Below are 23390 nucleotides of genomic sequence, written 5' to 3'. Positions count from 1 at the left end.
GCGCCTCTCCCTCGGCCCCGCCTCCCATGGCCAACGCCCCATCTCCTCTCCCTCCCCACCTCCCCCCATCACCACCTGTGGGAGAAAGAAAAGTTACCATACCGCAGGATTAATCATACAATCCCTCTTCGCCCCCCCCCCCCCCCCCCCACTCGTCCCACCACTTTGTCCAAACGTTCATTTTCGTAGTCCAATCATTCCAATTTTTCTTCTACAATAAAAGTCCACGCTTCATCCGCCGTCTCAAAGTAGTGGTGCCTCCCTTGATATGTGACCCACAGTCTTGCCGGTTGCAGCATTCCAAACTTTATCTTTTTTTTGTGAAGTACCGCTTTGGCCCGATTAAAGCTCGCCCTCCTTCTCGCCACCTCCGCACTCCAATCTTGATAGACGCGGATCACCGCGTTCTCCCATTTACTACACCGAGTTTTCTTCGCCCATCTAAGGACCATTTCTCTATCCTTAAAACGGAGAAATCTCACCACTATGGCTCTGGGAGCTTCTCCTGCTCTCGGTCCTCGCACCATAACTCGGTATGCTCCCTCCACCTCCAACGGACCCGTCGGGGCCTCCACTCCCATTAACAAGTGCAGCATCGTGCTCACAAATGCCCCGACGTCCGCCCCCTCCACACCTTCAGGAAGACCAAGAATCCTCAAGTTGTTCCTCCTTGCGTTATTTTCCAGTGCCTCCAACCTCTCCACAGATCGTTTCTGGTGTGCATCCTGTATCTCCGACTTCACCACCAGGCCCTGTATGTCGTTTTCATTCTCTGCTGCTTTCGCCTTCACGACCCGAAGCTCCTGCTCCTGGGTCTTTTGTTCCTCTTTCAGCCCTTCAATCGCCTGTAATATCGGGGCCAACAACTCTTTCTTCATTTCCTTTTTTATCTCCTCCACGCAGCGTTTCAAAAACTCTTCTTGTTCAGGGCCCCATATGAAACTGCCACCTTCCGACGCCATCTTGGTTTCTGCTTGCCTTCCTTGCCGTTGTTCCAAAGGATCCGCTGCAATCCGGCCACTTTCCTCTCCTTTTTCCATCCGTGTCCAGGGGGAACACCCTTCTGGTTTACCGCACGGTGTTTTCAGCCGTTAAAATTGCCGTTGGGGCTCCTATCAAGAGCCCAAAAGTCCGTTTCACAGGGAGCTGCCGAAACGTGCGACTCAGCTGGTCATCGCCGCACCCGGAAGTCTTCGCAGATTTCCTTCTTCAAGGACATTAGTGAACCAGATGGGGTTTATGGCATTTTATGCTTTATATTCCACATTTTTTATTAATTGAATTCCACCAGCTATGGGTCTGGATTACAAGTCCAGTAACATTACCACTATGGTACTGTCTTCCTTCGTGCTGTATAGAACTCACTCTCTTGGTCTACTCAACCCTCAACATATTCAGAAAACAATCTTACAAACCATCTCCTGGTTTTTCATCTCATCTAACTCTTTTGGCTTGATTTCCATATCCATCATCCAATTATAAAAGGCTTTATTTTAAAAATAAATTTAGAATGCCCTATTCATTTTTTCCAATTAAGGGGCAATTTAGCGTGGCCAATCCACCTACCCTGCACATCTTTGGGTTGTGGGGGCGAAACGCACACAAACACGGGGAGAATGTACAAACTCCACACGAACAGTGACCCTGAGCCGGGATCGAACCTGGGACCTCGGCGCCGTGAGGGAGCAGTGCTAGCCACCGTGCTGCTATTTTTTTTTTTCACATTAAACACAACAATAATTCAAGTTCTCAATTATGATCGCGAGTTCTTCTGAAAGATTCCCTTGTGATTCTTAACTCCACGTAAGCAACCTCCTTGACTCCTTGAGATACAGCCATCAATTTGTCAGAAGGTGAGATTGATGGGGTGAATTATTAAGCTCCACCCCCTGCATCCCAATTGCTCCAGGTGGACCTTGGTGGCCTGTTTTGGTCAGATATATGGTGGTTGAGGCACATTCGCATTAAGATGGCAGGCTGCAGCAAGAGTTTGTGCACCCCAGGGGATATTCTTTTTTAAAAGTACTTTTATTCATATTTTTAACATTTTAACATTTAAAACGCAGAATATTACAAAGTAAAACCAACACCACCTCAAACCCACTCCCCCCTCAACACCCTAACCAACCCCGCCCATCCCCTCCCCCCGAGCAGTTGACCATGACATAGGAGCAGATTTGGCCCATTGAGTCTGCTCAGCCATTCAATCATGGCTGATATTTTTCTCATCCCCATTCTCCCCATAACCACAAACCTCTTATTAATCAAGAACCTGCCTATCTATGTCTTATAGACACTCAGTGATTTGGCCTCCACAGCCTTCTGCGACAAAGAATTCCATAGATTCACCACCCGCTGGCTGAAGAAATTCCTCCTCATCTCAGTTTTAAAGGATCGTCCTTCAGTCTGAGGCTGTGGCCTCGGATTCTAGTTTTTGCTACTGGTGGAAGCATCCTCTCCACGCCCACTCTATGTAGGCCTCTCAGTATCCTGAACCAGGACACCTAAGTCCTTTTGCGTTTCTGATTTCCTAAATCTTTTCCCATTTATAAAATAATCTATGCGTTCATTCATCCTACCAAAGTGCATAACCTCACACTTTTCCAAGTTGTATTCCATCTGCCACTTCTTTGCCCACTCTCCTAGCCTATCCAAGTCCTTCTGCAGCCCCCCCCCCCCCCCCCGCTTCTTCAATACTACTCTGTATATCTTTGTATCATCTGCAAACTTAGCAACAGTGCCCTCATTTCGTTCTTCCATATCGTGAATTCAAATCATATTAGCATTATAAAATTCTAATTTCCATTTTAAATGGGCCTAATACCTGACTCTGTCTGCCCATTTATCGGACTTGATGAAAATTGCCATGGCCATAACAGCAGCAACAATACAGCAGTATTGCCATCATTTCCAAGTCGCTGCCACTCAGTTTCTGCCAGAAAGAAAGGCTAAAAGATTGGTCATGGGTGCCTGCTGTGGATGTGAATAGGTTATTCACTCACAAGATGTCCGTGTAATCCAATGGTGATTTAAAATGCCTGCTCTACACTAATTTTCTTGGACCTCCGATCAAGATTTTAATAAAATTCATGTTTTTTGAATATAGACTGCTGAATGCTTTTGTTTAAAATGTCAAGCTACTTTGAAAACTTGTGACCAGACTGGCCTTTATTTTTTAAAATAAATTTAGAGTATCCAATTATTTTGTTCCAATAAAGGGGCAATTTAGCATGGCTAATCCACCTACCACTGCGCCACCATGCCACCCCTTTAATACATTATGTATGCCACACAATTGAAGTGTTTAATTACACTGATGACAAGCCAGCAAACATGTTAGCTTATTTCAATTGGTAGCATTTTTGCTATTTGTTTTGTGCCCCACATCAGAGTTTCAGTAGATAATATAGGTTGACATTCCTGTATAGGACTGATAAATGCCTAAGATGAAGCTTTTAAGAAAGATGACATCCGTTGGTTTCAGTAGACAAAAGCTCCTATGCACTATTCAGTGGGCAGTGGAGGTTCTCCCATTGTCTGACCAGCATTTCTCCCATCAGTCAGCACCGCTTTAAAAACAGATGTCAGAACTTTGGGGTGCTCTTGGTACAAAATGGTTTTCCTTTGCCTACATAACAGCACTTTGAAATATTTTTATGTGGCAACTTGCCATTTAATGTATGGGATATTACTTGAGCAAAGGCTTCTGGCCATTTAAAAATATTTTGTTTTAATGAAGCTTTTTTTTTCTCCCAGCGTAAACGAATTGCAACAAGCTACCTGAATGGCTCTGTATATATTTCAACAAGAGGTATGTATTTCTAAGTTAATCTTATACCTTGAATCTACAAATTTATGTAAAGTACACATATACAGCAGAAAAGGCATCTACAGGAAAGGTATGAATACAAAATCTACAAAATGAACATTTTATTTAGTGTTGGAATCGGAGAGCAATTTTGTAGGTATGCATTTAATAAAGCTCTCAACAAAATCATGTTTACTTCGATCACTTTTGCTACTAAAAATGGTGCCTTCGTTTGTTGGGAGAAGATGGTCACTAAATGTTATCAGTTTAATCTGTAACACTATCTTTATTACTCTATCTTAAACTAGTTAAATAAAACTTGTGTCACTAGTATGGCATGATATTATGCCTTTACAGGAAGCGAGTGGCTGTAAATGCAAGAGGTCCCAAAATGATGTGTGAGACTTGACACAACTGCTTCTGTCCTAACACATCCTTGTTTTAACTGTTCCTGCAGTTTGATTTAGCTTATCCATTTAACTTTGTATTCGAGAATATTATTAGCATTATATACAAGGGAAGAGATCCCCTTCTGAGATTCAGCCTAAGGACCATTGTTGGGCAGAGATGGAGCTTTCCACAGTATTTGTTGCGATAGATCAAAGTGCTTGACCCTAAAACCAAACATTAAAAATGCAGAGTTGTATCGTCTGGCACTCACCTCGATGAGCAAATAAATAGTCAAATTCTTTATTCAGCTGAATAAGCAAGTACCAACATTTTAGGGATTGGAATATCCATGCTTACCTAGAACATATCGCACAGAAACAGACCATATGGTCCAGCTGGTGCATGCTGATGTTTATAGTCAACATGATTTTCCCCCCATCCGCCTAAACTACTAGCATATCCTTTTATTCCTTTTTCTTGTGTTCATTTGTGTAACTTCTCCTCAAAAGCAAATTTGCTATTTACCTCAGCTACTCCTTGTTGTAGCAAAGTTCACATTCACAGAAGATATACTAGATTAATACTTGGGATGAAAGGATTGTTTTATGAGGAAAGATTGAATAGGCTGGACTTGTATCCTCGAGTTTAGAAGAGGAAGAGGCGACTTGATTGAATCATGAAATCCTTTTTTTTTTTTAAATGTTTTTATTCCCCATTTTCACATTTTCCTTCAAAATTTACACCCCACCCACAGACAGTAAACGGTAACAAATACAAAATCAATCCCCTTAACAATAACAACGATCCCATCCTCCCACCACCCCATACAACGGCCCACCTGTCAATATATGCATCTAATAAAACAAACCCTCCCACAGTGGAAACAAAAAACAAAGGAGAAAAAGAAAAAGGAGTCCGGGACCTCCCATGGTCACCATTGACCTATAGAGTCCACTCCCCCTCCCCCCCCCCCCCCCCCCCTACACTCAACGCCATCCAGCCTCTGAAAGAGTACCGTACATGATACCCAAGAGTTGTACCCCCCCCCCAAGCCTCCAGCTCCTCCCGTCCGCTGCCTCTTGTAAAACTCCTCCTCCCAACCTCGGTTCCTTCCCCCCAACTTTCCACCCCTGCTAGACCACTCAGACCCTGTTCTGCCAGGCTCCGATGGCCGCAGCCCCTCTCCCCACCTCACACCCGTTCACTGGCCGGCTTAAACCGGCCAGCGTGGAGGCCCCCACCTTGCCCAGCCCTAGGAAAGCCCAGAAATCCCTTTTTTAGCACACAAACCCCGCATACCCACCTACATCCCAAAGCGCCCTCATTTCGAGTGGCTTCCCTTGTCCAAATATATACAACATTGGCTCCTTTAGCCCATACGCCCGCACGCAGTAAAACAAAAAAGAAGAAAATACAGTCATGAGGTTACATCGGCACATGGCCATTTCTCAGTTCTGCCACAGTCTTTCTGCCTTCGCAAACTCCTCCGCTGCTTCCGCCGTTCCAAAATAAAAGTCCATGAGCTTGTAAGTCACCCTCAGCTTTGCTGGATATACAATGCCGCACTGCACCCTGCTAACGTACAGTGCCCTCTTCACCCGGTTGATGGCAGCCTGTCTCCTCGCCAGCTCCACTGTAAAGTCCTGGTATACAGCTCCAGCCCACTGCACCACCCGCTTCTGCTTGGCCCAGCACAGGACCTTCTCCTTCACACTGTACCTACGGAAGCACAGAGTCACTACCCTTGGCGGCTCACTCGCCTTTGGTACAGGCCTCCACGACCGATGAGCCCGATCCAGTTCATATCGGGAGGGATCCTCCCCATCCCCCAATAGTTTCGCCAGCATCATGGCAAAATACTCAGTCGGCCTCGGTCCTTCAACTCCTCCGGGCAGCCCCACAATCCTCAAATTCTGTCGCCTGGATCTGTTTTCCAGGTCTTTCATTTTGCCTCGCAGATCCTTGTTAATCTCCATCACCTTCCGCATCTCCTTCCCATCGAGGTAAGTTGATCACCGTGCTGCAATAATGTCTCCTCCACTTCCTTCAGTGCCTCCCCTTGCTCCCGCCACTGTGCTTGCGACGGCCGTCATCACCGGGGAAATAGCCTCCTCCACCAGCACACTCAAAACCTCCCTCATCTCCTTCCTCGTTGTCTCCATGTATTTTGTAAACTGCCTTTCGAATTCCGCAGCCATCACCTTAGTTGTTTCTTCAGCCGTGAGCAATGCGGCCTCCCCTGGTGCTGCAGCCTCCATTTTCCTTGGTGACCCCGCTGTGACCTTTCCACTCCCCGACGGACCTTCAGCTGTTCTTTTTACAGCCGTTTTTTTGCTCACCCTCGACATTTTCCCTTGCTGTGCCTTCACTGTGCCTTCTCCCTGCTTTTGCCGCCTCAGTGGACCCTGGGACCGGGCTTAAAGCCCCGAAAATACTGTTCCCGAACGGGAGCCCTCCATTGTGCGGCTGCCTCCCGCCTGCCATCTCCGGAAGTCCCGAATCATGAAATCCTGAGGGGACTTGATGGGTGGATGTGGAAAGGATGTTTTCTCTTGTGGGAGAATCTAGACTAGAGGTCACTGTTCCCATTTAAGACCGAAATGAGGAAAACGTTTTTTCTCTGAGGATTGAGAGACTTTGGAACACTCTTCCTCAAAAGGTGGTTATGTCAGAGACTTTGAATTTCCTTAAGGCAAAATTATAGATTCTTGATAAGCCAAGGGGTGAAAGTTATCAGGGGCAGGCAGAAGGTGAAGTTAAAATTAGATTAGGCGGAGCAGGCTCGAGGGGCCGTGTCCTACTCCTAATTTGTATAGATGTATTCTAACCACAATGGGTAAAGACATTTCTCCTGAGTTCTCTATTAGAATTATTAACTACTATCTTACATTTATGGCTCTAGTTTTTGTCTATTCAAAGTGGAAAATATTTCTAGTTTTACTCCAGCAAATCCTCTCAAAATTTTAAAGAGCTCCATCACTTACCTCAGGAGAAAAGAGCCCCAGCCTGTTCAATCTTTCTGATAGGTATAACTTTCCCCTCATCAATGCATCTATATCCTATTTATAAAATGGAGATTAGCACTGTGCACAGTACTCCCAAGTGTGGTTGAACCTTGGTTCTATAGAAATTTAACATAATTTCCCTGTTCTCTTCTATAGAAATGAACTCCAGTGTTTTGTTTTCTTTTTTATGGCCTTATTAATCTTCACCACTGTATATATTTCCTGTAAATATGTATAGGACGAGAAGCAATTCCAGACTTTGCACTGAAACATGGCCTGTCAACCGCAAGTTTCAGAGTAGCTGCTGCATTTATTATTGGTCTAAATGAGGCTTGTCCAACCTTTTGGGGGCTATATTTGTATATTATCCTCACTCCAGGGACGGATGAGAACATTTCGGAAAGATGAAGTTCGACAGAACAATATACTAAATTGTTTTAAAAAGTTGGTTTTAGGAAAGAAACTAATTTCTGAGCAAAACTAAGGCAATGCAAGAGCAATAAATTGTAAGTTTTTAAAAAAAAAAAAAGTAATAAAAATGACCACCACGTGAGAGGGTCAGTGTATGTGGGTGCAGGGGTGTGAGTAGCAGCAGGTGTGGGTGTGAGAGTCAGTCAGCACCATGAGACTGGGTTTAAGGTAGACTTACTCACACAGACAAATTCTCTCACATTCACCTCCAAACACTCACTCGGTCTCTCGTACTCGCCCTCACACACTCATTCCGTCTCTCTCGCTCACCCCCACATTCTTTCGCTCACCCCCACGTGTTCTCGCTCAGCCCCGCGTGTTCTCGCTCAGCCCCGCGTGTTCTCGCTCAGCCCCGCGTGTTCTCGCTCAGCCCCGCGTGCTCTCGCTCAGCCCCGCGTGCTCTCGCTCAGCCCCGCGTGCTCTCGCTCAGCCCCGCGTGCTCTCGCTCAGCCCCGCGTGCTCTCGCTCAGCCCCGCGTGCTCTCGCTCAGCCCCGCGTGCTCTCGCTCAGCCCCGCGTGCTCTCGCTCAGCCCCGCGTGCTCTCGCTAGCCCCGCGTGCTCTCGCTCAGCCCCGCGTGCTCTCGCTCAGCCCCGCGTGCTCTCTCCCAGCCCCGCGTGCTCTCGCCCAGCCCCGCGTGCTCTCGCCCAGCCCCGCGTGCTCTCGCCCAGCCCCGCGTGCTCTCTCCCAGCCCCGCGTGCTCTCTCCCAGCCCCGCGTGCTCTCGCCCAGCCCCGCGTGCTCTCGCCCAGCCCCGCGTGCTCTAGCTCAGCCCCGCGTGCTCTAGCTCAGCCCCGCGTGCTCTAGCTCAGCCCCGCGTGCTCTAGCTCAGCCCCGCGTGCTCTAGCTCAGCCCCGCGTGCTCTCGCTCAGCCCCGCCTGCTCTCGCTCAGCCCCGCCTGCTCTCGCTCAGCCCCGCCTGCTCTCGCTCAGCCCCGCCTGCTCTCGCTCAGCCCCGCCTGCTCTCGCTCAGCCCCGCCTGCTCTCGCTCAGCCCCGCCTGCTCTCGCTCAGCCCCGCCTGCTCTCGCTCAGCCCCGCCTGCTCTCGCTCAGCCCCGCCTGCTCTCGCTCAGCCCCGCCTGCTCTCGCTCAGCCCCGCCTGCTCTCGCTCAGCCCCGCCTGCTCTCGCTCAGCCCCGCCTGCTCTCGCTCAGCCCCGCCTGCTCTCGCTCAGCCCCGCCTGCTCTCGCTCAGCCCCGCCTGCTCTCGCTCAGCCCCGCCTGCTCTCGCTCAGCCCCGCCTGCTCTCGCTCAGCCCCGCCTGCTCTCGCTCAGCCCCGCCTGCTCTCGCTCAGCCCCGCCTGCTCTCGCTCAGCCCCGCCTGCTCTCGCTCAGCCCCGCCTGCTCTCGCTCAGCCCCGCCTGCTCTCTCTCGCTCAGCCCCGCCTGCTCTCTCTCGCTCAGCCCCGCCTGCTCTCTCTCGCTCAGCCCCGCCTGCTCTCTCTCGCTCAGCCCCGCCTGCTCTCTCTCGCTCAGCCCCGCCTGCTCTCTCTCGCTCAGCCCCGCCTGCTCTCTCTCGCTCAGCCCCGCCTGCTCTCTCTCGCTCAGCCCCGCCTGCTCTCTCTCGCTCAGCCCCGCCTGCTCTCTCTCGCTCAGCCCCGCCTGCTCTCTCTCGCTCAGCCCCGCCTGCTCTCTCTCGCTCAGCCCCGCCTGCTCTCTCTCGCTCAGCCCCGCCTGCTCTCTCTCGCTCAGCCCCGCCTGCTCTCTCTCGCTCAGCCCCGCCTGCTCTCTCTCGCTCAGCCCCGCCTGCTCTCTCTCGCTCAGCCCCGCCTGCTCTCTCTCGCTCAGCCCCGCCTGCTCTCTCTCGCTCAGCCCCGCCTGCTCTCTCTCGCTCAGCCCCGCCTGCTCTCTCTCGCTCAGCCCCGCCTGCTCTCTCTCGCTCAGCCCCGCCTGCTCTCTCTCGCTCAGCCCCGCCTGCTCTCTCTCGCTCAGCCCCGCCTGCTCTCTCTCGCTCAGCCCCGCCTGCTCTCTCTCGCTCAGCCCCGCCTGCTCTCTCTCGCTCAGCCCCGCCTGCTCTCTCTCGCTCAGCCCCGCCTGCTCTCTCTCGCTCAGCCCCGCCTGCTCTCTCTCGCTCAGCCCCGCCTGCTCTCTCTCGCTCAGCCCCGCCTGCTCTCTCTCGCTCAGCCCCGCCTGCTCTCTCTCGCTCAGCCCCGCCTGCTCTCTCTCGCTCAGCCCCGCCTGCTCTCTCTCGCTCAGCCCCGCCTGCTCTCTCTCGCTCAGCCCCGCCTGCTCTCTCTCGCTCAGCCCCGCCTGCTCTCTCTCGCTCAGCCCCGCCTGCTCTCTCTCGCTCAGCCCCGCCTGCTCTCTCTCGCTCAGCCCCGCCTGCTCTCTCTCGCTCAGCCCCGCCTGCTCTCTCTCGCTCAGCCCCGCCTGCTCTCTCTCGCTCAGCCCCGCCTGCTCTCTCTCGCTCAGCCCCGCCTGCTCTCTCTCGCTCAGCCCCGCCTGCTCTCTCTCGCTCAGCCCCGCCTGCTCTCTCTCGCTCAGCCCCGCCTGCTCTCTCTCGCTCAGCCCCGCCTGCTCTCTCTCGCTCAGCCCCGCCTGCTCTCTCTCGCTCAGCCCCGCCTGCTCTCTCTCGCTCAGCCCCGCCTGCTCTCTCTCGCTCAGCCCCGCCGCTCTCTCTCGCTCCCGCTCTCTCTCGCTCGCGCTCTCTCTCGCTCGCGCTCTCTCTCGCTCGCGCTCTCTCTCGCTCGCGCTCTCTCTCGCTCGCGCTCTCTCTCGCTCGCGCTCTCTCTCGCTCGCGCTCTCTCGCGCTCGCGCTCTCTCTCGCTCGCGCTCTCTCGCGCTCGCGCTCTCTCTCGCTCGCGCTCTCTCGCGCTCGCGCTCTCTCTCGCTCGCGCTCTCTCTCGCTCGCGCTCTCTCTCGCTCGCGCTCTCTCTCTCTCGCGCTCTCTCTCTCTCGCGCTCTCTCTCGCTCGCGCTCGCGCTCTCTCGCGCTCGCGCTCTCTCGCGCTCGCGCTCTCTCGCGCTCGCGCTCTCTCGCTCGCGCTCTCTCTCGCTCGCGCTCTCTCTCGCTCGCGCTCTCTCTCGCTCGCGCTCTCTCTCGCTCGCGCTCTCTCTCGCTCGCGCTCTCTCACGCTCGCGCTTTCTCACGCTCACGCTCACGCTCTCTCACTCGCGCTCTCTCTCACTCACACTCTCTCTGACGCTCGCTCACTCTCGCTCTCGCTCACTCTCGCTCACGCTCTCTCTCGCTCACGCTCTCTCTCGCTCACGCTCTCCCTCGCCCACGCTCTCTCTCGCGCTCGCTCGCGCTCTCTCGCGCTCGCTCGCTCTCTCTCGCGCTCACGCTCTCTCTCGCTCACGCTCTCTCTCGCTCACGCTCTCTCTCGCTCCCCTCTCTCGCTCACGTTCTCTCTCGCTCACGTTCTCTCTCGCTCACGTTCTCTCTCGCTCACGTTCTCTCTCGCTCACGTTCTCTCTCGCTCACGTTCTCTCGCTCACGTTCTCTCTCGCTCACGTTCTCTCTCGCTCACGTTCTCTCTCGTTCACGTTCTCTCTCGTTCACGTTCTCTCTCGTTCACGTTCTCTCTCGCTCACGTTCTCTCTCGCTCACGTTCTCTCTCGCTCACCCTCTAACACTCAAGCTCTCTCTCGCTCACGCTCTCTCGCTCACGTTCTCACGCTCTCTCTCGCTCACGCTCTCTCTCGCTCACGCTCTCTCTCGCTCACGCTCTCTCTCGCTCACGCTCTCTCTCGCTCTCGCTCACGCTCGCTCACGCTCTCTCTCGCTCACGCTCTCTCTCGCTCACGCTCTCTCTCGCTCACGCTCTCTCTCGCTCACGCTCTCTCTCGCTCACGCTCTCTCTCGCTCACGCTCTCTCTCGCTCACGCTCGCGCTCTCTCTCGCTCACGCTCGCGCTCTCTCTCGCTCACGCTCGCGCTCTCTCACGCTCGCGCTCTCTCACGCTCGCGCTCTCTCACGCTCGCGCTCTCTCACGCTCGCGCTCTCTCTCGCTCGCGCTCTCTCTCGCTCACGCTCGCGCTCTCTCTCGCTCACGCTCGCGCTCTCTCTCGCTCACGCTCGCGCTCTCTCTCGCTCACGCTCTCTCTCTCTCGCCCCAGTCTGCCTCCCTCTTCGGCACAATGTCTCGTCTCTTCTCCTCCCCCCACCCCTGGTATGTTGGCTCGCCCAGTGTGTCTGGCAAATTGGATAGGCCAGGCTTGTTTTTACTGGAGTTTAGAAGAGTAACTTGATTGAAATATCTAAGATCCTGAATGATATTGACATGGTGGAGTTTGAGATTATATTTTCTCTTGTTGGTGACTCCAGAACTAGGGAGCACTGTCGGGGGTCATCCTTTAAGGACGGAGATGAGGCGATTTCTTTTTTTTTTTTTTTTTCTTTTTTTTTCTCTGAGGATTCTGTGACTTTGGAACTCTCTACCTCCACCTCAGTCGGTGGTGGAAGTGGTTTCAGTGGGAATTTATAAGGCAGAGGTAGATAGGTTCTTGGTCAGCAAGGAAATCAAATGTTGACGGTAGAATAACCCATGACCTTATTCGATGGCGGAGCATGCTTGAGGTGCTGAATAGCCTACTTCTCCTATTTTGTATGTTTGTGTAGTAACCTGCACAGCACTCATCCAGCTGGGGATGATTGTTCCCCGTGCTCGGATTGAGTTAACCCAGCACTAGCATAAAAGGCCAGCAGCCGTAGAGCCAGCTGACAAAGGAATGAGGACTCAGTGAAAGGTGACCGGGCCCTGTGCATGTATGATTCTGTTGCAGAAATAAAGGACTTTTAAGAAGCTCGTTGGACTCCCCTCGCTTTATCACAGTTTGTATGTACAGAGTGAGTGGTTATGATCTAGAATGCACTGCCTGGGAGGATGGTGAAAATTCATTCCAGGAAATTTGGCTACAAGAGCATGATCGAAGGCTACAATAAGCCATGTTGAGCAGCAAACTGGCAGCAGCAACGAATGTGCCAGAATTTAAGCAGAGGTACATTAATGGAGTTGGTAATGGGACAGAACATGTGGAAAATGGTGAGAACAAACCTCTTCAACTTGAAACCAAGGAGGCTTTCCACATTAAGTCAACCCATGACTCAGACCTGAAGTACCCAGAGAGGTTCCATATCCTGGGGAATTTCAACGGTGATTCTTGTCGTGTTATGTACTCTGGGATAACACAGGCTGCAACTGGATGCAGCTTTAACCAAAAGATACTCCAGACCTGGAAGTCAGTTCAATCTGATTTATTGAACCAGTAGCACAGTTCTCTATGAGTTTGACTCTCTGCTAACCTAAGTGTGGTTACTCTGTCTGACTGAACCAGACGAGCTCTTAGCCACGTGCTGGAGGTGTGATACTATAAATACACCCTGACTCTCACTGTAGATGTTCATCAGTGGAAAGAGGCGGAGTATGAGTGCCTCGTGCCTTTTATAGTGAGATATCACCCCTGAGTGTCATGCCTGCTCATTGGTCATGTCCTGTTCTCTGTGTTCATTAGCTGCCTGTTTGTATATCATTATCTGCATGTCTGCATATCATGACATCTCCCTTTTTTTAATGTTTTATTGGCATATGGGAACGTACTTGCTTGTGGTGGCATATATTAACATATTAACAAACGGTGACATATGTGAACGTATTTACATGTGAAGACAGCTGTCTAATGTGAGAAAGCAGAACATAGCAAACAAAACAAATGTTCATAAGTCCAGTATCTGGGGCTTGCGTCTGGAGAGGTGGTGGTGGGGATGACGGCGCTTTGACAGGCAGGATGGAAGCCTGACTGGTGGCCTCGTAGTTCAAGGTATCAGGAGGTGGCAAAACAACGGACGGAAAGCGTCGCACAACAGAACCATCAGCCATACATACAACATACAAGCGGGGCGCAGCCTGTCAAACAACGACAGCTGGAGCAGACCAGCCACCATCCGCTTTCTTGATCCTGACAGTGTCTGCCGGGGATAACACTGGCAAATCTGTGGCATGACCATCATAGCCCTGCTTTTGCTGGTTTCAGAGCTGCTGCACCTTCTGCAGCACCAGGAGGTGATCCAGGTTGGGTAAGTGTATGGCTGCAAGTGTTGACCGCAGGTCCCTGTTCATCAGGTGTTGAGCCGGCGACATGCCAGTGGACAGTGAGGTCGCCCTGTACGCCAGCAGCGTGAGGTAGATGTCAGAAGCAGAATCCGCGGCCTTGCAGATGAGCTGTTTCACAATGTGCATCTCTTTTTCAACCTTCCCATTGGACTGCAGATAGTGTGGGTTGGAAGTGACATGTTTGAAATGGTATGACTTGGCAAACATAGACCACTGGTGGCTGTTGAAGCACGGGCCATTGTCACTCATGACAGCGAGTGAGATATACCATGCCTGGAGAACGTCTCCTTACAGGCCTTGATGACGGTCCGAGATGTGAGGTCTGAGAGCTTCACGACTTCCGGGTAGTTGGAGAAATGGTCAATAATCAACACGTAGTCACAACCATTCGCACGAATGAGGTCGATGCCAACCTTGGACCACGTGAAGGTCTCGATTTCATGCTGCTGGAGCGTCTCCTTGCTCTGCGCTGGCTGGAAGCGTTGACAGGTCGCACAGTTGAGGACCATGTTCGAGATGTCCTGGCTAATACCGGGCCAGTAGACAGCCTGCCTGGCTCTGCGTCTGCATTTCTCGATGCCCAGGTGTCCCTCATGGATTTGGCGGAGCACCAAGCTCTGGAGACTGAGTGGAATGACAATCCGGTCCAGCTTGAGGAGGATACCATCAATCACCGTCAGGTCGTCCTTTTCATTGTAAAATTGAGGGCACTGCCCTTTCTGCCAGCCATTGGCGAGGTGATGCAGTCGATTTCGGCGGGAGAACAGCTGGTGAGTCAGTTTCAGCGGGAGCAGTGCGGAAGTGGCTGCTGGGAGGTAAGTCTGTCCTTTAAAAGCACTTGTCTTTGCAGGGGCAGGCCAGTCGATTTCGGCGTGAGAACAGCTGGTGAGTCAGTTTCAGCGGGAGCAGTGCGGAAGTGGCTGCTGGGAGGTAAGTCTGTCCTTTAAAAGCACTTGGCTTTGCAGGGGCAGGCCAGTCGATTTCGGCGGGAGAACAGCTGGTGAGTCAGTTTCAGCGGGAGCAGTGCGGAAGTGGCTGCTGGGAGGTAAGTCTGTCCTTTAAAAGCACTTGTCTTTGCAGGGGCAGCCCAGTCGATTTCGGCGGGAGTGGAGCTGGCTGGTTAGTCAATTTCAGCAGGAGCTGAGAATTTTTCTTTTTTTTAAATTAGTGTTTTAGGCGGGAACAGGAAGCCGACCCGCGGACGTCTGGGAAGACCCTCACCAATAAATTCTGGTGGAGAGGAAACCCATTGGTCTGAGGTAAGTACCATATTTTATTATATTATTATTATTTTTTATAAAAAATTTAATTTGGTTGTTAGCCAGATCTTGGTAGAAAGTTAGAGGAATGGCAGGGAAGGGAGTGCAATATTCCTCCTGCAGGATGTTTGAGGTGAGGGATGCAGTTAGTGTCCCTGCTGATTTTACCTGCAGGAAGTGCTGCCATCTCCAGCTCCTCCAAGACCGAGTTAGGGAACTGGAGCTGGAGTTGGAAGAACTTCGGATCATTCGGGAGGCAGAAGGGGTCATAGATAGCAGCTTCAGGGAATTAGTTACACCAAAGATTGGAGATAGGTGGGTAACTGTAAGAGGGACTGGGTAAAAGCAGTCAGTGCAGGGATCCCCTGCGGTCGTTCCCCTGAGAAACAAGTATACCGCTTTGGATACTTGTGCGGGGGGGGGACTTATCAGGGGTAAGCCATGGGGGACGGGCCTCTGGCACGGAGTCTGTCCCTGTTGCTCAGAAGGGAAGGGGGAGAGGAGCAGAGCATTAGTAATTGGGGACTCTATAGTCAGGGGCACAGATAGGAGATTTTGTGGGAGCGTGAGAGACTCACATTTGGTATGTTGCCTCCCAGGTGCAAGGGTACGTGATGTCTCGGATCGTGTTTTCCGGGTCCTTAGTGGGGAGGGGGAGCAGCCCCAAGTCGTGGTCCACATTGGCACTAACGACATAGGTAGGAAAGGGGACAAGGATGTCAGGCAGGCTTTCAGGGAGCTAGGATGGAAGCTCAGAACTAGAACAAACAGAGTTGTTATCTCTGGGTTGTTGCCCGTGCCACGTGATAGTGAGATGAGGAATAGGGAGAGAGAGCATTTAAACACGTGGCTACAGGGATGGTGCAGGCGGGAGGGATTCAGATTTCTGGATAACTGGGGCTCTTTCTGGGGAAGGTGGGACCTCTACAGACAGGATGGTCTACATCTGAACCTGAGGGGCACAAATATCCTGGGGGGGAGATTTGTTAGTGCTCTTTGGGGGGGTTTAAACTAATGCAGCAGGGGCATGGGAACCTGGATTGTAGTTTTAGGGTAAGGGAGAATGAGAGTAGAGAGGTCAGGAGCACAGATTTGACGTCGCAGGAGGGGGCCAGTGTTCAGGTAGGTGGTTTGAAGTGTGTCTACTTCAATGCCAGGAGTATACGAAACAAGGTAGGGGAACTGGCAGCATGGGTTGGTACCTGGGACTTCGATGTTGTGGCCATTTCGGAGACATGGATAGAGCAGGGACAGGAATGGATGTTGCAGGTTCCGGGGTTTAGGTGTTTTAGTAAGCTCAGAGAAGGAGACAAAAGAGGGGGAGGTGTGGCGCTGCTAGTCAAGAGCAGTATTACGGTGGCGGAGAGGATGCTAGATGGGGACTCTTCTTCCGAGGTAGTATGGGCTGAAGTTAGAAACAGGAAAGGAGAGGTCACCCTGTTGGGAGTTTTTATAGGCCTCCTAATAGTTCTAGGGATGTAGAGGAAAGGATGGCGAAGATGATTCTGGATAAGAGCGAAAGTAACAGGGTAGTTATTATGGGAGACTTTAACTTTCCAAATATTGACTGGAAAAGATATAGTTCGAGTACAATAGATGGGTCGTTTTTTGTACAGTGTGCGCAGGAGGGTTTCCTGAAACAATATGTTGACAGGCCAACAAGAGGCGAGGCCACGTTGGATTTGGTTTTGGGTAATGAACCAGGCCAGGTGTTGGATTTGGAGGTAGGAGAGCACTTTGGGGACAGTGACCACAATTCGGTGATGTTTAAGTTAATGATGGAAAGGGATAAGTATACACCGCAGGGCAATAGTTATAGCTGGGGGAAGGGCAATTATGATGCCATTAGACGTGACTTGGGGGGGATAAGGTGGAGAAGTAGGCTGCAAGTGTTGGGCACACTGGACAAGTGGGGCTTGTTCAAGGATCAGCTACTGCGTGTTCTTGATAAGTATGTACCGGTCAGGCAGGGAGGAAGGCGTCGAGCGAGGGAACCGTGGTTTACCAAGGAAGTGGAATCTCTTGTTAAGAGGAAGAAGGAGGCCTATGTGAAGATGAGGTGTGAAGTTTCGGTTGGGGCGATGGAGAGTTACAAGGTAGCGAGGAAGGATCTAAAGAGAGAGCTAAGACGAGCAAGGAGGGGACATGAGAAGTATTTGGCAGGAAGGATCAAGGAAAACTCAAAAGCTTTCTATAGGTATGTCAGGAATAAGCGAATGACTAGGGAAAGAGTAGGACCAGTTAAGGACAGGGATGGGAAATTGTGTGTGGAGTCTGAAGAGATAGGCGAGATACTAAATGAATATTTTTCGTCAGTATTCACTCAGGAAAAAGATAATCTTGTGGAGGAGAATGCTGAGCCCCAGGCTAATAGAATAGATGGCATTGAGGTACGTAGGGAAGAGGTGTTGGCAATTCTGGACAGGCTGAAAATAGATAAGTCCCCGGGACCTGATGGGATTTATCCTAGGATTCTCTGGGAGGCTAGGGAAGAGATTGCTGGACCTTTGGCTTTGATTTTTATGTCATCATTGGCTACAGGAATAGTGCCAGAGGACTGGAGGACAGCAAATGTGGTCCCTTTGTTCAAAAAGGGGAGCAGAGACAACCCCGGCAACTATAGACCGGTGAGCCTCACGTCTGTAGTGGGTAAAGTCTTGGAGGGGATTATAAGAGACAAGATTTATAATCATCTAGATAGGAATAATATGATCAGGGATAGTCAGCATGGCTTTGTGAAGGGTAGGTCATGCCTCACAAACCTTATTGAGTTCTTTGAGAAGGTGACTGAACAGGTAGATGAGGGTAGAGCAGTTGATGTGGTGTATATGGATTTCAGCAAAGCGTTTGATAAGGTTCCCCACGGTAGGCTATTGCAGAAAATACGGAGGCTGGGGATTGAGGGTGATTTAGAGATGTGGATCAGAAATTGGCTAGCTGAAAGAAGACCGAGGGTGGTGGTTGATGGGAAATGTTCAGAATGGAGTACAGTCACAAGTGGAGTACCACAAGGATCTGTTCTGGGGCCGTTGCTGTTTGTCATTTTTATCAATGACCTAGAGGAAGGCGCAGAAGGGTGGGTGAGTAAATTTGCAGACGATACTAAAGTCGGTGGTGTTGTCGATAGTGTGGAAGGATGTAGCAGGTTACAGAGGGATATAGATAAGCTGCAGAGCTGGGCTGAGAGGTGGCAAATGGAGTTTAATGTAGAGAAGTGTGAGGTGATTCACTTTGGAAGGAATAACAGGAATGCGGAATATTTGGCTAATGGTAAAGTTCTTGAAAGTGTGGATGAGCAGAGGGATCTAGGTGTCCATGTACATAGATCCCTGAAAGTTGCCACCCAGGTTGATAGGGTTGTGAAGAAGGCCAATGGAGTGTTGGCCTTTATTGGTAGAGGGATTGAGTTCCAGAGTCGGGAGGTCATGTTGCAGCTGTACAGAACTCTGGTACGGCCGCATTTGGAGTATTGCGTACAGTTCTGGTCACCGCATTATAGGAAGGACGTGGAGGCTTTGGAGCGGGTGCAGAGGAGATTTACCAGGATGTTGCCTGGTATGGAGGGAAAATCTTATGAGGAAAGGCTGATGGACTTGAGGTTGTTTTCGTTGGAGAGAAGAAGGTTAAGAGGAGACTTAATAGAGGCATACAAAATGATCAGGGGGTTGGATAGGGTGGACAGTGAGAGCCTTCTCCCGCGGATGGAAATGGCTGGCACGAGGGGACATAACTTTAAACTGAGGGGTAATAGATATAGGACAGAGGTCAGAGGTAGGTTCTTTACGCAAAGAGTAGTGAGGCCGTGGAATGCCCTACCTGCTACAGTAGTGAACTCGCCAACATTGAGGGCATTTAAAAGTTTCTTGGATAAACATATGGATGATAATGGCATAGTGTAGGTTAGATGGCTTTTGTTTCGGTGCAACATTGTGGGCCGAAGGGCCTGTGTACTGCGCTGTATTGTTCTATGTTCTATACTGCAAGAGGGGGGTCTTTGGCTGTCTCCACGCGGATACGAACCACCTTCTCCTCAGACGACGGGAGGGTGCTAGCACACAGCTGCACCTGTGATTCTATCTGCCGGATGATTTCCAGCTGTTCACTAGGCAATGTGATGGAGCGGGACAATGCATCAGCGATGATGAGCTCCTTGCCAGGCGTGTACACTAAGTCAAAGTCGTACCTTCTGAGTTTGAGGAGGGTGCACTGCAACCGAGGCGTCATGTCGTTCAGGTCCTTGTGGATAATGTGCACCAGCGGCCTATGATCTGTCACAACAGTGAATGTCAGCAGGCCGTAGACATAGTCGTGAAACTTGAGAATATCAGTGAGAAGACCTAGGCATTCCTTCTAATTTGCGCATACCTTGTTTCGGTGGGCGTCATGGCCCTCGATGCGTAGACTACCGGTGCCCAGGATGAAGTGGCATCGCGTTGAAGCCGCACCGCACCGATGCCACCCTGGCTCGCATCTGTCGAGATCTTCGTCTCCCTGTCTGGGTCGCAAAATGCCAAGACCGGTGCAGTGGTGACTTGACTTTCAGCTCCAACCACTCTGCCTGATGTGCTGTCTTCCACTCAAAGGCAGTGGACTTTTTCACCAGGTTTCGTAGGGCCGTGGTGTGAGAGGCCAGGTTTGGGATGAACTTGCCCAGAAAATTGACCATGCCTAGGAAGTGCAACACCGCCTTCTTGTCTTCAGGGACCTTCATGGCTTCGATGGCCTTGACCTTGTCTGTGTCCGGGTGCATGCCCTGCTGAGACAGATCTGGTCACCTAGGAACAAGTGTTGACATGCCAAAGCAACATTTGGACCTGGTTCAGCTTCAGGCCATTGGCATGGACACGGCGGAATACCTGCTGGAGACGGGAAACATGCTCTTCAGGGGTCTGGACCATATGATTATGTCGTCCACGTACACAAAAACCCCTTCAATGCCCTCCATCTTCTGCTCCATGATGCGATGGAAGATCTCCGATGCCGAGACAATGCCAAACGGCATGCGATTATAGCAGTATCTGCCAAACGGTGTTGAAGGTGCAGAGCCTTCTGCTGAAATCATCCAGCTGGATTTGCCAAAATCCATGTGACGTATCTAACTTGGTGAAAAAACGTGCATGTGCCATCTCACTGGTGAGTTCCTCCCGCTTCGGGATGGGGTAGTGTTCACGCATTATATTCTTATTGAGATCCTTGGGATCAATGCAGATGCGCAGGTCACCCGAAGGCTTTCTAACACATACCATCGAGCTGACCCAGTCAGTCGGTTCGGTTACCTTGGAAATTATACCCTGTTGCTGAAGATCCTTGAGCTGTGCCTCCAGGCGCTCCCTCAGCGGAGCCGGGACCTGGCGTGGTGCGTGGACCACTGGCTTGGCATCAGGTTGTAGCAGAATCTTGTGTCGATATGTCAGCGTGCCCATCCCGTCGAACACATCTGGATACTGAGCGAGGATGTCGTCAATGCCGGCCTGAAGATCCACATTGGAGGATGTCATTGTGTAAACCCGCTGCACGAGGTCCAGCTGCTTGCAGGCATGCACGCCAAGTAGGGATGCCCTGTCTGGCTTGACAATTTCAAAATTAACCGTACATAGGTGCTCTGGTTGGAGACGAGTAGATGGCAGAATCCCAGTGCCATGATGGCATTTCTGTTGTAGTCCAGGAGCCTGCAGGCTGCTGGAAGGACCTTGGGAGTGCTCCTTGATGCGTTTGAAATCTGCCTGTGAGAGGAGCTTGGCAGAAGCACCTGTGTTCAGCTTAAACTGGATAGAGCAGTGGTTGAGCTGCATCACCGCACGCCATTCGTACACAGAATCCACAGCGAGACTGGATTGAATTTGTGATAGTTGGATGTGGCATATTCACATTTGGTAATGATGCCCACACAGTAGGCGGAGTCCAGGCATTCTTCCTCTTGATCCGTTGTGCAGCCAGGATCAGAATCCTGTAATCGTTGTTGCACACTCTGAACGCGCCGTCGTCGGAATTGGGAGCGCTGGCCCCTGACTGGTGGTGCAGACCTGCACAAGGCTGCATAGTGTCCAGGTTTCCCGCAGTTTAAACCTCGCCTGCCTCTTGCAGGGCAGTGTTTCTTTAAGTGGGCGTTGCCGCAGTTCGAGCACGTCATGATGTCGACGTCCTGACGCTCCGTGCGTCGTCGCACATGCGCAGTGCTGGTGTCGGCCGCTTCGTAATCCCGTTCGCATCGCGCCTGCGTGGGGCTCCGGGAAAAGCGCGCAAAATGGCCGCTTTCATTAATGCTGAGGCGCTGCATCCGGGAGATGGCCTGCAAACTCTCTGCCTCGTGGGAGGCAAGTTTCTCATTTTCAGCCGATTTGTACAGGGCGTAGCGATTTTTGGCATGCTCATGCACTGTGCATGTTTCAATTGTGACTGGCAGGGTCATATGCTTGATCTTCAGTAGTTGCTCTCTCAGAGGATCAGAGTGAACTCCAAAAACTATTTGGTTTCTGATCATGGAGTCAGCAATATCACCAAAGTTGCAGGACAGCTAGCAGGTGGGGGTTAGTTAAGAAGGAGTTGAAAGATTCATCTTTACCTTGTAGACGCTGTTTGAATATGTAGCGCTCAAAGATTTCATTGCTGTCCACTTCACAGTGACTGTCAAACTTGCCCAGGATGGTCTGAAACTTTGTCTTGTCCTGGCCTTCGGTGAAGTTAAAAGAGTTGAAGAGTTTGATGGCTTGATCACCCGCTGTTGAGAGGAGAAGTGCGATCTTCCTTGCATCAGACGCACCCACGTGGTCTGAAACTTCGATGTACATCAGGAACTTTTGCTTGAATGTCCGCCAGATGGCACTGTGATTGCCGGAGGTCCTGAACTGGTGAGGAGCCTGAATCTTCTCCATGGTGCCGGGATACATTCACTGGTCGTCACGGAACGGAGTGAGGTGAACCACCTAGATTAAGCAGTCTCCTGGTAGCATGTCGTGTTATGTACTCTGGGGTAACACAGGCTGCAACTGGATGCAGCTTTAACCAAAAGATACTCCAGACCTGGAAGTCAGTTCAATCTGATTTATTGAACCAGTAGCACAGTTAGCACAGTTCTCTATGAGTTCGACTCTCTGCTAACTTAAGTGTGGTTACTCTGTCTGACTGAACCAGACTAGCTCTTAGCCACGTGCTGGAGGTGTGATACTGTAAATACACCCTGACTCACACTGTAGATGTTCATCAGTGGAAAGAGGCGGAGTGTGAGCGCCTCGTGCCTTTTATAGTAAGATATCACCCCTGAGTGTCCTGCCTGCTCATTGGTCATGTCCTGTTCTGTGTTCATTAGCTGCCTCTCTGTGCCTGTCTGAATATCATTATCTGCATGTCTGCATATCATGACAATTCTGTTTTGCATTTAGGAGAAAATGAATCTCCTTCAATTGACACACCTGGTAGTTACAGTGTACACACTCGGGAAAAACTGAAGACTGAACTGGATGATATGGAACGAAGTAGCATTATTCATCTTGTGCAACAACTCATTGACAAGCATAGCTCTGTCACTTGTAGACTGAAAGAAGATGGTACAATTTGGGTGTGTTTGGACCCAAAATGTTTGAATCATGCATTGAAATGTCTGCATAAAATTCCGACATTGGAAAAGTAAATCCAAGATTCTCCAAATTAGATGCAAAACATGGTTATTGGTTCATGCATTTAACAGAAGGATCACAGGAACTAACCACATTTAGAACACTATTTGGAAGGTATTGTTTCCAGAGATTGCTGTGTGGTTCATTGGTAAGTCCAGATTTATTCCAGCAACATCACGACCGAAGATGTTCCAGTTTAAGTATGTTACATATGTTGGTACCCATATTTATATAGCGGATGACATTGCAGTTATGGATTCACTAAGAAAGATCATGATCGAAATCTTCATGAGTTGATGGAAACTGCTAGAAGAGAAGGTCCTTTTAACAGCAAAAGTGCGAAATAGATGTCAGCTGCTTTAATTTCTTTGGTTATTCTAATACTGATTATGTGCTAATTCAGACAAAGTAGGAATCCTCCGATCTCTGCCTGCACCCCAAGACTGAAAAGATTTGCAACAGTATTCAAGAGTTGTTCAATTTCTTTGCACTGTATATATCCAACTCTGCTGAGAGAGCAGCTTCATTGAGGGAACTGTGAAGAAATATGCTTAGTCTGTGAGGCAAGAAGACCCCCAACACATTTGAATCAATGGAACAGTCATTGTCAGAGAAAACAAGTATTTTTTAACACTACTACCCAAGAAAGGAAATCGCCTTGGAAGTATTTAAGACAGAAGTTGATAATTTCTTGATTTCTCGAGGAATTAAGGGCTATGGAGAGAGAGCGGGTAAATGGAGTTGAAATCAGCCATGATTGAATGGTGGAGTGGACTCGATGGGCCGAATGGCCTTC

At 50.6% G+C, this 23390-nt stretch overlaps 1 protein-coding gene across 3 annotated transcripts in view; it reads left to right on the top strand.

Annotated features, from left to right (window-relative positions):
* The window catches only part of phf21b (PHD finger protein 21B), a 266437-nt gene that overhangs the window by 202519 nt on the left and 40528 nt on the right, over positions 1 to 23390 (top strand). For all 3 annotated transcript variants that reach the window (XM_072484536.1, XM_072484535.1, XM_072484537.1), the window contains one exon: positions 3757 to 3811. In XM_072484536.1, the coding sequence (XP_072340637.1) occupies positions 3757 to 3811 (55 nt within the window). The remainder of the gene's footprint in view (positions 1 to 3756; positions 3812 to 23390) is intronic.

Source organism: Scyliorhinus torazame, chromosome 19 (genome assembly GCF_047496885.1).
Source record: "Scyliorhinus torazame isolate Kashiwa2021f chromosome 19, sScyTor2.1, whole genome shotgun sequence".
In the NCBI taxonomy this organism is placed as follows: Eukaryota; Metazoa; Chordata; class Chondrichthyes; order Carcharhiniformes; family Scyliorhinidae; genus Scyliorhinus; species Scyliorhinus torazame.
The sequence above is the reverse complement of the archived record's forward strand: the minus strand, read 5'-3'. Positions and strand labels throughout refer to the sequence as shown.